The sequence below is a fragment of the Brachyhypopomus gauderio genome, chromosome 12, assembly GCF_052324685.1.
Source record: "Brachyhypopomus gauderio isolate BG-103 chromosome 12, BGAUD_0.2, whole genome shotgun sequence".
Taxonomy (NCBI): Eukaryota; Metazoa; Chordata; class Actinopteri; order Gymnotiformes; family Hypopomidae; genus Brachyhypopomus; species Brachyhypopomus gauderio.
In genome coordinates, this window is record NC_135222.1 from 18,009,003 (window position 1) to 18,027,643 (window position 18,641).

The following is an 18,641-nucleotide window of genomic DNA, read 5'->3' on the forward strand; positions in this document are numbered from 1 at the left end:
GTTCCCGGTAAAAAGCCCGTCAGAGCGCGCGCGACGCCGCGTCTCGATGGGAACCGCCTGCAAACGTCTCCCCGGTGCAGCGCTTCTCCACCGACGGCTGCGGTTGGCGCGCAAGCTGCCACGCTGCCGTTCGCCGTCTTCACGCTCGTTCGTACGAAGTGGCTTCCGCACAAGACGATGACGGTAACGCTCGCGCGTGTAAACGAAGCGCCCGCGCGGCGGACACCGCGTCCTCCCTCCGCTCGCGCCACCGCCTGATTCCCTGCGAGATCGCCGCTCCGTCGTTGCTATGGAGAGACTGCGCGCGCCGAGCCGGGGCGGGTAGGCCCGAACTCCGCCTGCGCGCTGGCGTGGCGCCGTGACCGAGAGAGAGCGCACCCACAGCGGACTACTCGCAAACGTTCACGCGGCGGTACGTACGTCCGACTCGCTTTTCTAACGCCTGCTCCGCGTCTATCGAACCGACGGTTAATCGATTACGCGACCACGGGCCGTTGTGTTCGTTGAATAACGGAGGTGCTTTCACATTTGCCAGTCTTTAAATTGTTTACAAAGTTCCCAGTCAGATAGCGTTAGCTCTGTAGCCGGGTGGCTAGCGGAGCCCGCGGCCGTAGTCCGGGCAAACGGCGTTAAATGTGTGTCGGACGGGTGTGAAACGAAGAAGGTGATCAACCCGCTAAACACACCAACGTAATTACAGTGTTCTCGTATCACCAGAATGGCCAGGAGTGGAAGTCGGGCCTCGTTATTTCAGGTGTGTTCGGACACTCCCGTTTTGCTCGGCTAGCCCCGACTAGCGAGGGTTGTTGGCGGGACGTTATTTATCACACACGGGCTTACATGTGCCCGCAGTACCGGTCATGTCATTCACACGGGCCGTGGCTGCTGCAGGTGAACGCACTCTGCAATAGCCAGTTCTAATATATGGCACAAAGCTGCTTACTTAACCTAACTACATACGCTTAGGTGCGGTTAGCTAGCTAGCTATCGACAGCATAATGCTGGCAACATGAACAAGCTGACCTAACTAAACTAACCCTAACTAACCTACATAAACTAACCTAACCAACATAACTAACTATCTGATCAAACCAACCTACATAAACTAACCCTAACTAAACGAACCTGACCAACATAACTATCTGACCTAACTAAACTAACCTGACCAACATAACTATCTGACCTAACTAAACTAACCCTAACTAACCTACATAAACTAACCTAACCAACATAACTAACTATCTGACCTAACTAAACTAACCTGACCAACATAACTATCTGACCTAACTAAACTAACCCTAACTAACCTACATAAACTAACCTAACCAACATAACTAACTATCTGACCTAACTAAACTAACCTACATAAACTAACCCTAACCAACATAACTATCTGACCTAACTAAACTAACTCTAACTAAACTAATTTAACCAACATAACTATCTGACCTAACTAAACTAACCCTAACTAACATAACCAATCCTACCTAAATAACCTACAGTCTACTGGCTGGCAGTATAGCCACATAACTGTGGTGCTTGGCCAGCTATAATCACTCATATTCTTCGGATATAACTCACATTCTTGGTTGCTGGCTACCTGACCAGATTGTTCAAGTTTGAACTGACGTTGTTTTGCAGACAGACTACAGGAATCTAAATTGTATTTAATATTTATAAATCTCTTTTTTGAAATTGAGTAAGATGTTGATCGGCAAACGTGTGGAGAGCTGTCTCACTGTAGTGTTGTTTTTTATTTTCTATTATTATTATTATTATTACCTAGCAGACAACCTAGCTGTTTACAGTGTCAGCGCTATCCAATGAGACCATTGAGTGTCTCTAGACAAGTCACATAAAGTCCAGTGTAACGAATTGTCCAAACAAGTGGTGGAATCAGCTTTTTTATAGTTAGCAATTTGGAATATAACTAACTGATTTGCCTATATGATTGTTTGTCTTTAATAAGGTGTCTTTTGTTTCTTTTTGAAGAAGTTGAAGATAAGTGCACAGGCAAATTAGAGACAAGCTTTTAGGGAAGCAGAGCTGATGGTTTCAGATATGAGGTTAGAGGTTTCCAGGTTACGCTAAAGTCATTGTAAGGTAGGAGCTGTGTAATTCACAGTTTGTTTTTACACACTGTTTCCATGGCTCCCACTTGTTTGGTATCTGGATGGCAGATCTTAGTTTACATATAATCATATTCAAGTTCAAGTAGAGTGTGCTATGAGATTATCTGGTTCACAAGAGACAAAGTCTGAGTTTGAAATGACGAACGATGGAGAGTGATCTGCTGCATTCCGTCATTCATGTCATGGCTCAACTTGTCCATGGTGGCTTAATATCTCCGTGAGCCGCACTTGTGTCAGTCAGGCTGGTGGGCTGATGACAGTACAGAGAGGGGGAAACGACTCACTCCTGTGAGAAGTGCCAAACGCTTCTGGCTTCATATGGAAGGGAAATAAGTCGCCTCTCACTGAGGAATTCATTCTTTTCATTGCTGAGTGACTCAGATATCGGGTAGAACCTTTTCTTCCTGTAAGCTCTTGGATGACACGTTGTTTTTGTCACTGAGCCTGCTCTCCGTGAGATGTCTGCAGAGGCTGAGACGGGGATGTTGTTAGTTCGATCTCTCATGTACAAGTCTGGATTACTTATGTCTCGCATATAAGTTTGCATGTTATTAGCCCAACCATGATGGGATATGCAGATCTTAAAAAAAAAAAAAATGGGGGAGTAGACATTCTTCGTCTTGCCTTTGTGACCGAGCATGAAGCAAACCCATAGCGGTTAGTGTGGCTTGTTCAGAGACTTAACTAGAGACTAACCCTGTACAACCCAGAGCTTGTACAGAGAGGTATGTGGATGTGTAGTTTGCTTTGGATGGTACACTTCACTGTAGCATATCCAGAGCATCTGAGAAAAGCTTGCTACGTTCTTTGTTTCAGTTCTGTAAATTTGTTTTGAATGTTTGTGTCTAGAACTTTCTAAATATTTGCCTTGCTTTAAAAGCTCACTTTCATATTTTCCCCCCCACTTAGGATACCTAAAGGTTGGTTTATTTTCTCAACATTGAAAGATAAGTTGGTCTAGAGACAATGCCTCCAAGGCCCTCTTCTGGAGAACTGTGGGGCATCCACTTGATGCCCCCAAGGATTCTGGTGGACTGTTTGCTTCCTAACGGCATGATCCTGACCCTGGAGTGCCTCAGAGAATCCACACTCATTACCATCAAACACGACCTCTTCAAGGAAGCCAGGAAGTGTCCACTACACCACCTGCTGCAGGAGGAAACCTCCTACATCTTTGTCAGCGTAACCCAGGAAGCCGAGCGGGAAGAGTTCTACGATGAGACCAGGAGACTCTGTGACCTGCGCCTCTTCCAGCCTTTCTTAAAAGTAATCGAACCTGTGGGCAACAGGGAAGAGAAGATTCTCAACCGGGAAATCGGTATGAAGTCCAATAATGTGCAGTTGTTTTGTTTTTAACTGGGTTAGACATGTAGAGTTAGGCACGTGTATTCCTTTTGTAACACACTGGCGTCAAACTTAAGAATTCCACATTCTTCACCACACAGAGTGAGTTCAGTTACTTCTGTAGGGGAGGCAGATTGTAGATCTGTAAACAGAGAGTACTGGTATAGTGCTAGGAAGTGATGCACTCTTAAAGTTCTGTGCTCCAGGTCCAGTGACTGACTTGATAAAAGTGCTGAATGTCAGCTTATTTACATTTATGTGTTTATGTATATTGGAATCATCTTTTATATGTAATCCTTCCATCTTGTTGTACTCCTGTGTGTTTCCGCTGTGCTCCAGGTAGGTGTTTCCTCACTGTCCCATCCATCTAGACCTTTCCTCCGACACTTTGGTCAACATTGGTCTTGTGTCTGTGTGTGTGTGTGTGTGTGTGTGTGTGTGTGTGTGTGTTTCAGGTTTTGCGATTGGCATGCCCGTGTGTGAGTTTGACCTAGTCAAGGATTCTGAAGTGCAGGACTTCAGACGAAACATCCTCAACGTGTGCAAAGACGCAGCAGAGTTGCGCGACACCAACGGCTCACACAGCCGTGCGCTGTACGTCTACCCTCCCAACGTGGAGTCCTCCTCCGAGCTTCCTAAGCACATCTTCGGCAAATTAGATAAAGGTAAAACGGACCAGTGATCTCCGTGATCGGCCTGGATCTCCTGAGACGGGTTTTCACATTAGCTACTAAGTTCAAAAACGTTTGCGGTTCATTTGAGCTTGTGTGTTTTTGGTTTTCTTGTACTCCTTTGTAGTAAAGGCTATTTATAGGAGTTGTAGAGGTTTGTTTTTCAGTTTTATCGAGTGAAGAACAAACATGCACAGTGAGCTCGGTGCATACAGTTGCCTCACACGAGCGGCAGCCGCCGTGTCTCCTGACTCTTCTCTCCAGTCCGCTGAAATGTCCTCATTGTGTGAGCTACGCTACGGGCTTCCTCTGCCTTCAGCCGTTCCTTCTCCTGGGTCCAGGTCAGATCATCGTGGTCATCTGGGTCATCGTCTCGCCCAACAATGACAAGCAGAAGTACACACTGAAGATCAACCACGATTGCGTACCTGAGCAGGTGATCGCTGAAGCCATCAGGAAGAAGACGCGAAGCATGCTGCTCTCGGCCGAACAGCTGAAGATGTGTGTGCAGGAGTACCAGGGCAAGTACATCCTGAAGGTGTGCGGCTGTGACGAGTACCTGCTGGAGAAGTACCCCATCAGCCAGTACAAGGTGTGTGTGTGTGTTGGGGGGGGGGGGGGGGGGGGGCGAGATAGTGGGAGTACCTGCTGCAGAATTACGTCATCGACCATTACAAGGCGTGTGAGGGTGTGTTCGTTGTCCTAAATTTGACATGGAGGTGATATGCAAATGAGCAGGGCACCTGTCTATAGCCAGTCATCAGTATCACCGCACCACACCGTCTAAAGTAATGTTTGTATTTCGCTCACCAAACTACGCCTCCGTCATGGTTCTGTAGGTTTATGCCTTTTAACAGACCCGGGTCTCCTCTCTCTGCCCTCTCTCTGTCTCCGCCCTCAGTATGTGAGGAGTTGCATTATGTTGGGCCGCATGCCCAACCTCATGCTGATGTCGAAGGACAGCCTGTACTCCCAGCTCCCCGCCGACTGCTTCACCATGCCCTCCTACTCCCGACGCATCTCCACCGCCACGCCGTACATGAACGGAGAAGCCTCCAGCAAGTCCCTCTGGACCATCAACAGCACTCTGAGGATACGCGTCCTCTGTGCCACATACGTCAACGTGAACATCCGCGATATCGACAAGGTGATTGTCAAGTCATGTGAATATTCACGCTATTGATAAGGTGATAAGGTGAAGTCATGTGGATATCTGTGAAATTTATAAGGTGAAGGGAGTCTTATGGATTACTTTATTGTTCTTTACATGGATTACCATGTTCTTTCCTCTCTGTAGCTCATGGTCTCTGTGCTGTGTTGCAGATTTATGTACGCACGGGGATCTACCATGGAGGAGAGCAGTTGTGTGACAACGTGAACACACAGCGTGTGCCTTGTTCAAACCCCAGGTATTAACATGGCGCTTCCCACTGGAGGGAGGGAGGTGTGCTTTATTGCAGTGGACAGTGAGCGCTAATATCTGTCTGTCTCTCTCCGTGTCTCTCTCTCTCTCTCAGGTGGAATGAATGGCTCACCTATGACATGTACATCCCCGATGTCCCACGGGCCGCCCGCCTTTGCTTGTCCATCTGCTCTGTGAAAGGCAGGAAAGGAGCTAAAGAGGTGAAGAGCTAAAGAGATACTCACTCATACACACTAACGTGAGAAAACGTGTGAAATGCAGGAAAGGAGTTAAAGAGGTAAAAAGCTAAGGAGATACTCACTCATACACACTAACGTGAGAAAACGTGTGAAATGCAGGAAAGGAGTTAAAGAGGTAAAGAGCTAAGGAGATACTCATACACACTAATGTGAGAAAACATGTGAAAGGCAGCTAAAGAGGTAAAGAGATACTCACTCATACACATTAACGTGAGAAAATGTGTGAAAGGCAGGAAAGGAGGTAAAGAGCTAAGGAGATACTCATACACACTAATGTGAGAAAACATGTGAAAGGCAGGAAAAAAGCTAAAGAGCTAAAGATATACTCACTCATACACACTAATGTGAGAAAACGTGTGAAAGGCAGGAAAGGAGCTAAAGAGATACTCGTACACACTAACGTGAGAAAACATCTGAAAGGCAGCTAAAGAGATACTCATACACACTAATGTGAGAAAACGTGTGAAAGGCAGGAAAGGAGGTAAAGAGATAAAGAGCTAAGGAGATACTCATGCACACTAACGTGAGAAAACACGTGAAAGGCAGGAAAAAAGCTAAAGAGGTAAAGAGATACTCACTCATACACATTAACGTGAGCGTCACACGCACTGTCCAACGTCAGAGCAGTGGATCTGCACCAGCTAGGGCAGCTGCTGTTATCTGTGCTGTAGTAATGCGCTCGGGGGGGGGGTAACTGAACCTCCCGTGTAAGTCTGGCAGTGAAAGGTCATCAGGACATCCAGCTAATTAACTATTGATCCCTTTGCTCAACAACTTTACTCTTACTTTGAGCTGGTAGCGGTGAAATGATCTGTGCGGCGGGTGGTGTTTGCGATCTCCCTCAGGAGCACTGTCCGCTGGCTTGGGGAAATGTGAACCTGTTTGACTACACACACACGCTGGTCTCTGGGAAGATGGCATTGAATCTGTGGCCAGTTCCACATGGACTGGAGGACCTTCTGAACCCCATCGGGGTCACAGGCTCCAACCCTAACAAGGTACTGCAGCATAGACATACAGATAGCTGTTTTTGCCTGTTATGCTTCAACACGCGTGATCGTTATTCAATTACTTATCATTTTAATCTGTTAGGTATGCTTATTTGGCTTAAAGACTTTTGTTTAAAAAAAAAAAAACTGAATCTTTCAGTTGGTTTAGTTTTCTACTGTTTCACATGTAATAGTGGTGATGTATTTATTTAATCTGTGGTGTTTAGGAAACCCCCTGTCTTGAGCTGGAATTTGACTACTTCAGCTGTCCTGTAAAGTTCCCCGACATGGCGACGGTAGAGGATCACGCTAACTGGATGATCTCCAGAGAGATGGGATACAGTTATTGCCAGTCTGGTCCGGTGAGTTTCTAGACACGCGTCCTGCTTAATTAATTATAGCAACACGTTTCTCCATTGCTGTCTATAGTCCTGCTCACCCTAGCAGCCTTTATGTCCGTAAAGTGTGTTCATGTGTTTTGTATGAACTTTCGTCATGTTATGGAAAGTGTAACTGAAAGGCCATTTTGAGGTCCCTTAGCAACGTCTCACTGATTGTCAGTGTCTCATTGAGGCTTTTTGTCTCACTGGTTATCATTGTCTCATTGAGGCTTTTTGTCTCGGTGGTTATCATTGTTTCATTGAGGCTTTTTGTCTCACTTCTTCGTATTTTCATTTAAAGGCCTTTTGAGGGCAAAAGAATAAAGGGTTTAAGTGTTAATAACGTTGACCTCCATGGAAAACTGTATGAGTGGTCAAATAGACACTTCTGCTTCTTTGACCACAGAGTAGCAGACTGGCACGAGATCACATCATAACGGAGGCTGACATTGAGCAGCTGCGGCAGCTGGCGAACAGAGACCCGCTCTCTGAGATCACTGAGCAAGAGAAGGACTTCCTGTGGCGGCACAGGTAGTCTGTCACCGTCCCTGGCCCCTCTCTGTTCCGTCCCTGGCCCCTCTCTGTTTCGTTCCTCTCCCTGTTCCGTCCCTGGCCCCTCCCTGTTCCGTCCCAAACCAGCCTACATCACACCAGACTCTTTCAATTCTGTCTTTCAGGCAGTACTGCGTAAACATACCCGAGATCCTGCCTAAGATTCTGCTTGCGGTGAAATGGAACTCCAGAGATGAAGTTGCACAGGTTAAGATATAGTGCCAACCCTGTTTCTGCTTAAGAACACTATTTATAATGTTAGGAATTTTAGAAGTATTATGTTAACCGCATAGCACATTGTCTTACATTGTCACACATTCACCTGCAAAGTCCATTATCCTGCTTCTGTCTCCCAAACAGATGTATTGCCTGCTTAAAGACTGGCCTGCAATCAAACCAGAGCAAGCTATGGAGCTTCTTGACTGTAACTATCCAGATCCAATGATTCGAGACTTCGCAGTACGGTGCCTTGAGAAGTATCTGACCGACGATAAACTTTCCCAATACCTCATTCAGTTGGTCCAGGTAAGACTGTGCTTTCACTTTTATTAAGATGTCCTGAGTCCATTCCTTATGGACTCAATGCCAGACCAGATTTTGGGTCTATCCAAGCTCCTGCTAAACTTGAACCAGTTAACCAAAGGCTGGAGAATGATTGATAACCTGACCGAGCTGTGTTGGGCTCTGGGTCAGTGATGTAGACTACATTTACATTTTATGGCATTTGGCAGACGCCCTTATCCAGAGCTACTTACATTTTTATCTCATTTTTATACAAGTGAGCAATTGAAGGTTAGGTGCCTTGCTCAGGGGCACCTCAGTCATGGCCTCAGGTCTGGGAATCGAACCCACGAACCCTCCGGTCACAAGACCAGTTCCCTAACCGCCAGGCCATGACTGTCCTGAGACTAGCTGGGGTGTCCCAAGGACTGGTTTGAAACGCATGTTTGGTTACTGAATTAAGAACAACGTTGTACAGCATTCACTAAAGAGTGCATGGTTTCTTATTTTTTGTGTCTTCGACAGGTTTTGAAGTATGAGCAGTATCTCGATAACCCATTGGTACGATTTCTGCTTAAAAGAGCCCTGACCAACCAGAGAATCGGACATTTCTTTTTCTGGCATTTGAAGTGAGTGAGAGTGGTTGGTCCTCCCCAGCACGAGTTTGTGTAGCCTCACGTTGTGAGGCACCATAGAGAGCAGAGGTGCACATAAATGTCCACCAGCCAGGAACTTTAATGCAGCTGAGACTGTAGAATGTTGAGATCCAGGAAATATTTACATAGCCTATAAATATTTGTTTGAATATTGCGGTCTTTTACATTTCTGTCTGCTTTTTTTTCTACCACATTTCCTTCAGATAGATGATGTCTTGGATTTTGTGGTCACTGTTGGTTAATTGATGTTGTAGTGATGTTTGATGTTGCAGATCTTATCTCTGCATGTGCAGGTACTACAGGGTTGCCACTCCTCCTGTACCCGGGGGGAGATATGAATACCGATAAATCACTTAAGATGTGAAAATGCAGCAGCAGTGTGTGGTTTAGAAGTGCCAGTTCATGACATCAACTGTTCAGTTACCAATCTGTGATTACAAAATCCAAGACTAATACCTCTGTCTTATGAAATCACTTCTTCTCTCATTCTGCTGCATATTTCTGTAGACTTCAATGCCACATTAGAGCAGATACACACACACCCATGTTACAAATAGCTTATTTGTCCAAGACTAGTAGAATGATTGTTTATGGTTTAAGCATAGGTTATCTGAGGTCACCCTGATGTTGGAACCTCATGAATATCTTTAAATGCCACTTGACATTCGGATATGAGTAGAAGTTGCCAGGTCTTCTGTGTTACTCCCCATTAATGCCACGAGCTCTAGGCAGTAACCGCAGTGCGGATGCCCAAAACAGGTCAGAGATGCACAACAAGACCGTGAGTCAGCGCTTTGGCCTGCTGCTGGAGTCGTACTGCCGTGCCTGTGGCATGTACCTGAAGCACCTCAGCAGACAGGTGGAGGCCATGGAGAAGCTCATCAACCTCACCGACATCCTCAAACAGGAGAAGAAGGATGAGACCCAGAAGGTAGTGCACACCTGCTCCCCCACCGTTCCTCTTCATCTGCAGCCTGGTGTCCATCCACTTCATTGTTTAAGCAGAGAGATGTGTTGAAAAGTGCTGACCAGTCTGACCACTGGCAGCTAGGTTCCGTCAAATCGATGCTTTATATAATGATGTGATTTACTGAAAAAACATCTTTTATTTTGTTTTTCTTATGCATTTATATTGAGGATTTCATGTACATTCCAAATTAATTTTGTGCACATTTTCTTAAATTTGCATTCTCTGACTATTGCCCCTCTTATCATCCCCTGATAATAAAAAAAGGACTGAATGGACAGAGAATGGATCACTGTGGCCAGTATCAGAACTCATCACTTTGGCCAGTGCTTAATGATTTGGCTAAGTGCCCAGGCCGCTGTACGGGCCTTAAATCACAGTGTTCTTTAATGTTTGTAGTCAGCTTCTCTTGGTCCATTCTAAACCAGAGCATGATGCATTGTTGAATTCTAGCCAAACCAGAGTAATGCTTTTCACTACACTAAATGTATTTGAGGCTTTTACATATGGGGTAGTATTTGTTTCCTAGGTAAAACTCCATTTATGAGGCAAAACGGCACAAGTGAATTTTGAATTCTTGAGAATTTGTGTGCTTTTTTCAGTGGATTTTCCACTTGGTGTTAAGGAGGTGTTTTAAGGAGTGTCTCACTGCTCCACCGTTGCGTTCTGCACGTTGCCACTCTGGCAGTGTTCTGTCTCAGGCTTTCAAAGGGAGCATTTTCACTTGCTCTATCAAACTACACTGCTGAGCAGTTCCTGGGTTGCTCTTAATGAAACCAAAGTACACACCCTTAATGTGCCATAAACTATTCTTATAGCCTCTTTAAAGTTTATCACTGTGATTAATGTTGGATTGTGGGAGAGTAACATGTTGGATGTCCCATCATGATTATCTTAATTTGTCTATGAAATTTGTCCACAGTATTGAACAACAGTTAATCTATTCATGCTAGAAACAGGTCATATGTTTAAAAGCAAAATAGATATTTATAATGCTACTTCTGTTGTATACACCAGCAAACATCAGACTTAACCAACCAGACTTAAGAGGCCTGAGAGTGGGCTGGAGGGGTTTGTGTCCGCCCCTGGAGGGGTTTGTGTCCGCCCCTGGAGGGGTTTGTGTCCGCCCCTGGAGGGGTTTGTGTCCAAATCTGGAGAGGTTTGTGTCCAACTCTGCTTCCTGTGGTGCTTCTTCAGGTCCAGATGAAGTTTCTGGTGGAGCAGATGAGGAGGCCGGACTACATGGATGCTCTCCAGAACTTCACGTCTCCTCTAAACCCTGCCCATCAGCTGGGCAACCTGCGGTGAGGCACTTGAGCACTGGTTGTTTCAGGGTGAAGAATTGCACATAGCATGAAATGCGAATTTGGCAGCAAATGAGAGAGCCAATGGATTTGTGGTTAATTCTGTTAGGCTTGAAGAATGTAGAATCATGTCATCAGCCAAAAGGCCCCTGTGGCTCAACTGGGAGAACCCTGACATCATGTCCGAGCTCCTCTTCCAGAACAACGAGATCATCTTCAAAAACGGCGACGGTCAGTTTTATACTAGAGACATTTCTTCTGCACATGTTTCACTTGTGAAAATATTCAGTGTGTGCTTTAATTTCCCATCCAACTTCTTTCTAGACTTGAGGCAAGATATGCTGACTCTTCAAATCATTAAGATAATGGAGAACATTTGGCAGAACCAGGGTTTGGACCTCAGGTATTTAACTTGGTCCTCAGGTATTTTAATCTCGGAGCCAGTGCGTTGTTCGTCTCCAGACTGCGGTGAAGGAGATCTCATTGTTGTGATCTTCCCTCCGCTTGCAGAATGCTGCCCTACGGATGCCTGTCCATTGGAGACTGTGTGGGGTTGATCGAGGTGGTGCGTAGCTCCCACACCATCATGCAGATCCAGTGTAAAGGAGGACTCAAAGGAGCGCTGCAGTTCAACAGCTCCACACTACACCAGTGGCTGAAGGACAAGAACAAAGGAGAGACGTGAGTGTCCTCCGCCAGGACGAGCCGGCAGGTAACGCTCGCCGTCTGAAGCAGAGAGGTAAACCGTGCACCTTTTTTGATCATGGTAGGTATGATATGGCCATCGACCTGTTCACACGTTCCTGCGCTGGGTACTGCGTGGCCACCTTCATTCTGGGCATCGGAGATCGACATAACAGCAACATCATGGTGAAGGATGATGGACAGGTATGTGCTTGTGTAGGCTGTGTTCTTCACCACGCGTGTAGTCGTCCAGGAGTATTAACGGCTTGTGCGCTGTGCAGCTGTTCCACATAGACTTCGGTCACTTTTTGGATCATAAGAAGAAGAAGTTTGGCTACAAACGGGAGCGGGTGCCGTTCGTCTTGACCCAGGACTTCTTAATCGTGATAAGCAAAGGAGGAACCCAAGAGTGCACTAAAACGAGGGAGTTTGAGAGGTACGTGTGTGAGGTGTCCATGCAGTGGACATGTGTAGGTGGTGTGTGGTAGTGGATGTTGGGCTGAGTATGCACAGTGGTGCTTGAAAGGGTGTGGATGTTTCATATCTGCAAAAATATGACCCAAGACATGTTTTGACCCAGGTTCTAAAAGTAACTAAAGAAAATGCAATTGAATAAATGAGACAAGAAATGAACATTTATTTGTTTATTATTTATTATTATTTGTCATTTGTTATTGACAGTTATTCAATATTGCATGTCTGAGTGACAAAAGAATGTGAACCTGTAGGATTAGTGCCTGATTTGAATGTGAAATTAGAGACATGTATTAGAGACAGATTAGATACATGTATGTGGCGAGATGACCATCAGGTTGTCCTGTTTTATTTAAAGGACAGGAATCTTTCAGAGTCTGTGCCATGATGCACTTCCACAAACATGTTGTGAAGATCAGAGATGTCAAAAAAGTGAATGCTTATCAGGCTTGGAAAGGTTACACAACCACCTCTAAACAGTTTAAACTCAATCCCCCCAATCCAGTCAGACAAACTGTGTACGCTTGAGGGATATTGGAAGACCATCGTTACCCTCCCCAGGAGATGGCCATAGATCTCCCCGAGAGCAACGTGTGTAATAGTCTGTGAGGTCTCAGAAGAACCCAGGGTTCTGAGCGTCCTTTCTCTCATTGGCTAATGGTCATATTCATGAGTGCGCTGAGTGGCGATGGTTCACTGCTCTCCGAGAAGAACCCTGCTGTCCATCTGCACTGCTGGAGATCACACAGTCAAGCCAGATCACTGTTGGGAAAATGTTTTGTGGACGGATGAGACCAAAATAGAACTTTTGGTTTAAGTGAGAAGCGTTATGATTGGAGACAGGAAGACACTGCATTCCAGCAAAATCTTGTCCCCTCTGTGAAACATGGTTTGGGCCTGTTGTGCTGCATGTAGGCCAGAACAGCTTTGCAATCACTGATGGAACAACGAGTACTCAATGATACCAGTCGATTCTAATGGAAAATGTCAGGACATTTGTACATGAACTGACTCAAAGAATGTGGGTCAGACAGCTTCCCCTATAAAACAGGTTGTGTTTCCAAAGTATAGTTGAAGAAGACCAGAGTTAATGTAGATCTAGTAATGTAGATCTAGTAATGTAGATCTAGTAATGTAGATCTAGTTGCAGTTATTTGTGCAGGCGGGTCCCACCAGATGCTGTAAAGGTTCCCATACTTCTGCCATTCACAGATGTGTCACCGTGGATTATTTAAATTTCGTTCATTTGTTTTAGGTCACGTTTATACAGAATAGTAAAACATATTTTTAAGGCTTCCCAAAGCTTTAAAGCACCACTGCCCAAGGCTTTGTGCAGAAGAAAAACATTTCTCTCTGTAATGTTTCAGACTTCGGTGTTTCAGGAGTCGGCTGGCAACTGTGGTCTATAGTGGTCAGAGGCCGAGTTCAGTAACAAACGACTCTTTTATGTGTTTGCAATAGCTGCCAGCAACAGTTCCTTCTTTTCCGCTAGGCTTCCGCTTTCTTAAAAAAATCTCTAATTGCTGCAGAAAAACTGGCTAAAATAGGCCTGGTCTACAGAGGAAAGCACTTTTAGAGGCCCACATCTCATGTTTGTGCACAGGGAGGGCTAGAATCTCTGTCTCTGTGAAAAACTGCATAACTTTGCAAATAAAATTTGAAAAGATGTAAATGATTTAGAGAGCAAAATACCCTTTTAGTGAACAGCATTTTGACTGAGCTTGCGCATTTCGGTATGGGATTTTGACTGTGGCTCACTGGTGCCCTCTACAGGTTCCAGGAGATGTGCTACAAGGCCTACCTGGCCATCCGACAGCATGCAAACCTGTTCATCAACCTCTTCTCCATGATGCTGGGCTCTGGCATGCCCGAGCTCCAGTCCTTCGATGACATCGCCTACATCCGCAAGACCCTCGCACTCGACAAGACGGAGCAGGAGGCCTTGGACTACTTCATGAAGCAGATGAATGACGCTCACCATGGTGGGTGGACCACCAAGATGGACTGGATCTTCCACACCATCCGGCACCATGCCCAGAACTGAACCCAAGAAGGCCTGAACTTGCAGGAAGGATCTTGAGCCAGCTAGCGGATGCTCGGCCAGGACATTACTGGTCCTTCTATGCTAGCAGCCTGACCTCATGTACAAAATGGGCTGATGCCCCAACTGACCTTCAAAGCACTAAACAATCCAGATTTTGTTTCTTTTATTGTTTGTTTGTTTTTCTTCTTTCCCTTTTTTGTGGCATCCAAACAGAAAAATACTAACCTGGAATTTTGTCCAGAATCATTATACATTGTTCCATTGTTTCCTGTAGTTTTGTACTGATGTCTTTTTTGGTATGTTTTTGCTGCTCTATTCCTGGAGAGACCACAGCAGGGTTTGTTTTTTCCTCAACGTGCCCGTGGGAAGCCTTCTTCATTCACCAAGCCCCCAGGTTGCTCATGTCTTCCTTGAAGTACAGAATCCTTTAAATATGCATGGAACCTCTGAGAACTCCAAAACTAAACAGGGTAAGATTTTTGGCATTCGGTCTGTGAACATTCACATTCACGAAACTAGTCCCTGAAAGATGGCTGTTGTTGAATCTTAAGAAAATGTGAGATTGGCATATCCCATGACCTTTGTACATACGTTCGGCTGTTAGCAAATATTGCAACGTGGTGCACTACTACAAAGGGTGTAATTCTCCACTCCCTCTTCCACTCCCTTAACAAATTCATTCTAGGCATTAGTGATGGTCTGAACATACCTGCATATCCAGTAGTAAGTTCACATTTGGTATGTCATTAATAATAATTTGGAAATGAGTTAAATTTGCACCTTTTTGTGCTTTTATTGTGAAGCGTAGTACTATACGTCTCTCAGAACTGCATCATGATGTAAAGAGGGTGATGAGTGGGTTTACTGGCATGAGGACGGTGTTTCTGCTGGAGAGCGGTGCTACGTAGTGGACCCTAGGCTGCACCACGCAGAGGAACGCAGCTGACAGGAAAGTTCTCCCACCGCAGGCGCCGGACGAGTGGCTGGCGTAGCATGTGCACCAGACGTGCTAGCGGTGCGTAGATCAGGCCGTGATGTAGGTGATGTCCTGCAGATTAACTGTTTAATGATACAGTTTGACGAACAGTGTCCAGTGTCCTGGCGTCACTTTTGTCATGGTGGTTGATGGCCGTACAGTTCTGCGGGAAGCTACAACAGGGCAGGGATGTGGGGGAACTGGGCTGGAAGAGACGGAGAGTCTGGGATGGTGGCCGTATATGACCTGATTTACACTAGTGTTTGTTGTTGATTAGGTTTTACATGTCCTCTACATGCCTTTTAGTGCGTTTGACCTCCCATTATAGTTTTTGCGCAGTACAGTCGAAATGTCGTGGGGATGCGTCAGATGGGTTGTGTGTAGTTTACTCTTGGGGAGCGTATAAATGTGTATTGGGGGAGGGGGATGGTCCTCAGTTTGATGAAGTCAATTATCAAACCCCATGCCAAATCTCAGAAAGCCCATCTAAGGTTTGATGCATTTGATTTCTCAGACTTCATTACAAGCAGCTTCTAAAGAGTGGCACGTTGAGGCTGGAACGTAAGGGGAGAGAGTGGGAGTCCTGGCCCAGGAACAGGGCCTCGTCTGGGGCCATCGCTCACAGGTGAACCAGGCCCCTCCCTTGTACCTGGGCATCAAATAACTACCCCTGTTGAATCATTTCAGCAATAAATTAGCAAAGGAAGCCAAAAAGATGTTAAGATCTGACAGTCAGAACCAAATTAATTGGCCTCTATATTAGTAGTTCTCTGTATGCCCATGTCTGTGTATCATGCATTATGTTGTACGTTTTAATCATAGTAACTCGTCACTACCTAATTGCGACTTGGTAATCTAACCTCTTTTTGTGGTTGTGGAGAAAGCCTGTTATGTTTTTGCATTACATTTAAGCTGTGAAAATCTAAGGATTACAAATGAGGTGCAATCATGTTATCTGTATGGATAGCCTATGTGTCTACTGGTGGGAAGACCTCCTTGAGATTGAGATTATTCAAAATACACTAGTTTATGAAAGTCTTTTTATGTTATCTGACACTTTCCCTCCTGTTCTGTTAATCTAAGCCAAAGTTTTACATGCGTGTGGGAGTTCTCCTACACTGGGTCTAGGTTTTCATGTGCATATCCACCTGAAGCATTACAGGGCTAGTCTGTATTCCTGGACATCTTAGTATTTAATGAAGATACAATCACCTGTATTGGAAAGTTTGAAGGACTCATTTCTTTGTGCTGTCAAAACAGTATGCTGTTTACGTAAGACGTTTCTACCCTTCAAGTTTCTTAAGAGGCCAAACCATCTGCCTTTGCACTATATGTCTCAGTGGACACAGTCTACACAATGCAAAGACCACAGTGATACTTTCTATTTTACATTATGTAAAGAACATGTACAATTCTACTGGACAATAATGCAAAAATGTATTAATGCAAAGAAAAGGAACACTTTTTTTTTTTCTTCTCCAGTGTAATTTACTGACACTATAATGAAGTGTGACATTGTACTATTCCAGACTTCTAAGCTTGAGGTGTCAGATTTTTAAACATCAATGTCATTCTTATATGCAGTAAGAAACACACAGGTATACAGTGGGACAGTAACTGATGTATGCAGGTGGCTCATGCACTTTGTAATGTCCCCCCTTCTGTACAATGCCTTCAGTACCACAGGAAGGTGCTGTTCTCTTGCATGCTGCATTTCCAGGTGTTTTCCTACACCGCCTGAACCAGATAACATGAATTAGACGTTAGTCATTGTAATAGCCTTATGTTCACCCTCCAGAAGCCATTCATCGCTTGGTCCTGTTCACTACTTCCTATGTTTTGTCTGTACTGGTTACAGATCCTCTCTGGGCTGGACCCATTCAGAAACCCATTTACAGTGTCTCTGTAATGACGTGCAAACGCTTTCTACTCCCCTCATTTTCACAAACCGCACCAACCGGGATAACCATTGAGATGCTGGACTGTTGGCGTCTTTTCTACGAGTTACAAGAAAAAAAAAAAACAGGAAAAATATTTTTCATATTTCAGTTTGAGAGCTCCTTGATTATCGCTCTGAACCATCACCGTGTATGTTGAGAACAAATCTGTTATTGTGGTGTAGCACTGAAGGTTTGCTTGCATAGGCAATTTCATACCGATTGTGAATGTTTAAATAGTTTGGTTGTAAGAGTGTCTGCTGGAGAAACACTTAGACATTTATAAAAGAAATGTTGCCATTCTTTGAATTTTAAGGTAAATTGAAATATTGCCGTATTATGTGATGAGTGGCAAAGGATGGAAAATAATTGTTCAAAATACTGAAAAGAAGGTCAGAATTTTGTCTGCTATTTTAAAATGTTTTGACTGGTTACATTTCCGTATCGGGCAGTACTATTACATTTTCATGTTGAGTTATATTTTTCATATATAATTCATTATTTTCATCAACACTACTTAGTGGGCCAAATTATGTTCCATACATCCATCCTACATGAGGATTAAGTTAAAGCCCTAATATGTTTATCCATTATGTGTAGAATAAAATAAATAAATAAAAATCTGTTTGGCCTAAGACTGCACTCTGTAGTAACCATCTATAACTGCTAACAGTTATATACCTTCATTCTCGTTTATTTACTGGTTCATTGTGCACCTCAGTTGAGACGTTGCTTTGTATCCTGTCTGTCTTCAATATTTTGAGTGTTCTGTGACTATGTACAAATAAACATTAAAAACAATTCTCTTGTACTTCTTACAGATGCTTATTTGCTGGGTTGCATTATTATTATTATTATTATTATTTTAATAATTGGGTCATTCCAGGATTTTGGTACATTTCCTGTCCTACCACTTACATTTCAAATGTACATATCCAAAATATCTAAATGACTTTTTTTTTAAACAATGTACTTGTTATAAGACAAACTAAAATTTGGTGGAAAAATAAGCTCCTTAGATATTATTCAAAAGACTGAATACCTTTGGACCACCCCAAAAAATGGCCGTTTTCTCGTCCCACACATTGGGTGACCAAATCCTTTGCCAAATTTAACAATTAAAATAAGCTCTAAATAAATTACTTCCTCTTGTATATTGTTGAAATGCATATCATTTACTTATGAAAACAACTTCTTTGGTCTACATTGTATTGCATGTCACAGTTTTTACACTATTAAGTTGTGTCCCACAACATGTGCGCAGCCCTGTTACCATAAGGAATTTTATCTGGCAGAGAAAGGGTTAAAAATATTTGTTTACTGGCACAAAGGAATTTGCATCACAAGGACATTTCCTGCCCACATGGC

At 44.3% G+C, this 18,641-nt stretch overlaps 1 protein-coding gene across 2 annotated transcripts; it reads left to right on the top strand.

Moving 5' to 3' along the window:
• The first annotated feature begins 86 nt into the window (after positions 1–86).
• On the top strand, positions 87–17,390 carry pik3ca (phosphatidylinositol-4,5-bisphosphate 3-kinase, catalytic subunit alpha). 2 transcript variants are annotated; one of them, XM_077023422.1, is made up of 21 exons: positions 87–412; positions 3,042–3,450; positions 3,932–4,141; positions 4,489–4,739; positions 5,049–5,294; positions 5,471–5,556; positions 5,665–5,770; positions 6,655–6,807; positions 7,026–7,160; positions 7,585–7,709; positions 7,856–7,937; positions 8,091–8,255; positions 8,757–8,860; positions 9,647–9,818; positions 11,052–11,158; positions 11,268–11,389; positions 11,483–11,561; positions 11,669–11,839; positions 11,929–12,046; positions 12,124–12,278; positions 14,090–17,390. In XM_077023422.1, exons 2-21 carry the CDS (start codon positions 3,099–3,101, stop codon positions 14,358–14,360), a joined length of 3,210 nt encoding a protein of 1,069 aa, XP_076879537.1. In that variant the 5' UTR covers positions 87–412; positions 3,042–3,098; the 3' UTR covers positions 14,361–17,390. The 2 variants fall into 2 exon arrangements, with proteins under 2 accessions (XP_076879537.1, XP_076879538.1); XM_077023423.1 differs by lacking the exon at positions 87–412 and adding an exon at positions 612–754.
• The last annotated feature ends 1,251 nt before the right edge of the window (positions 17,391–18,641 follow it).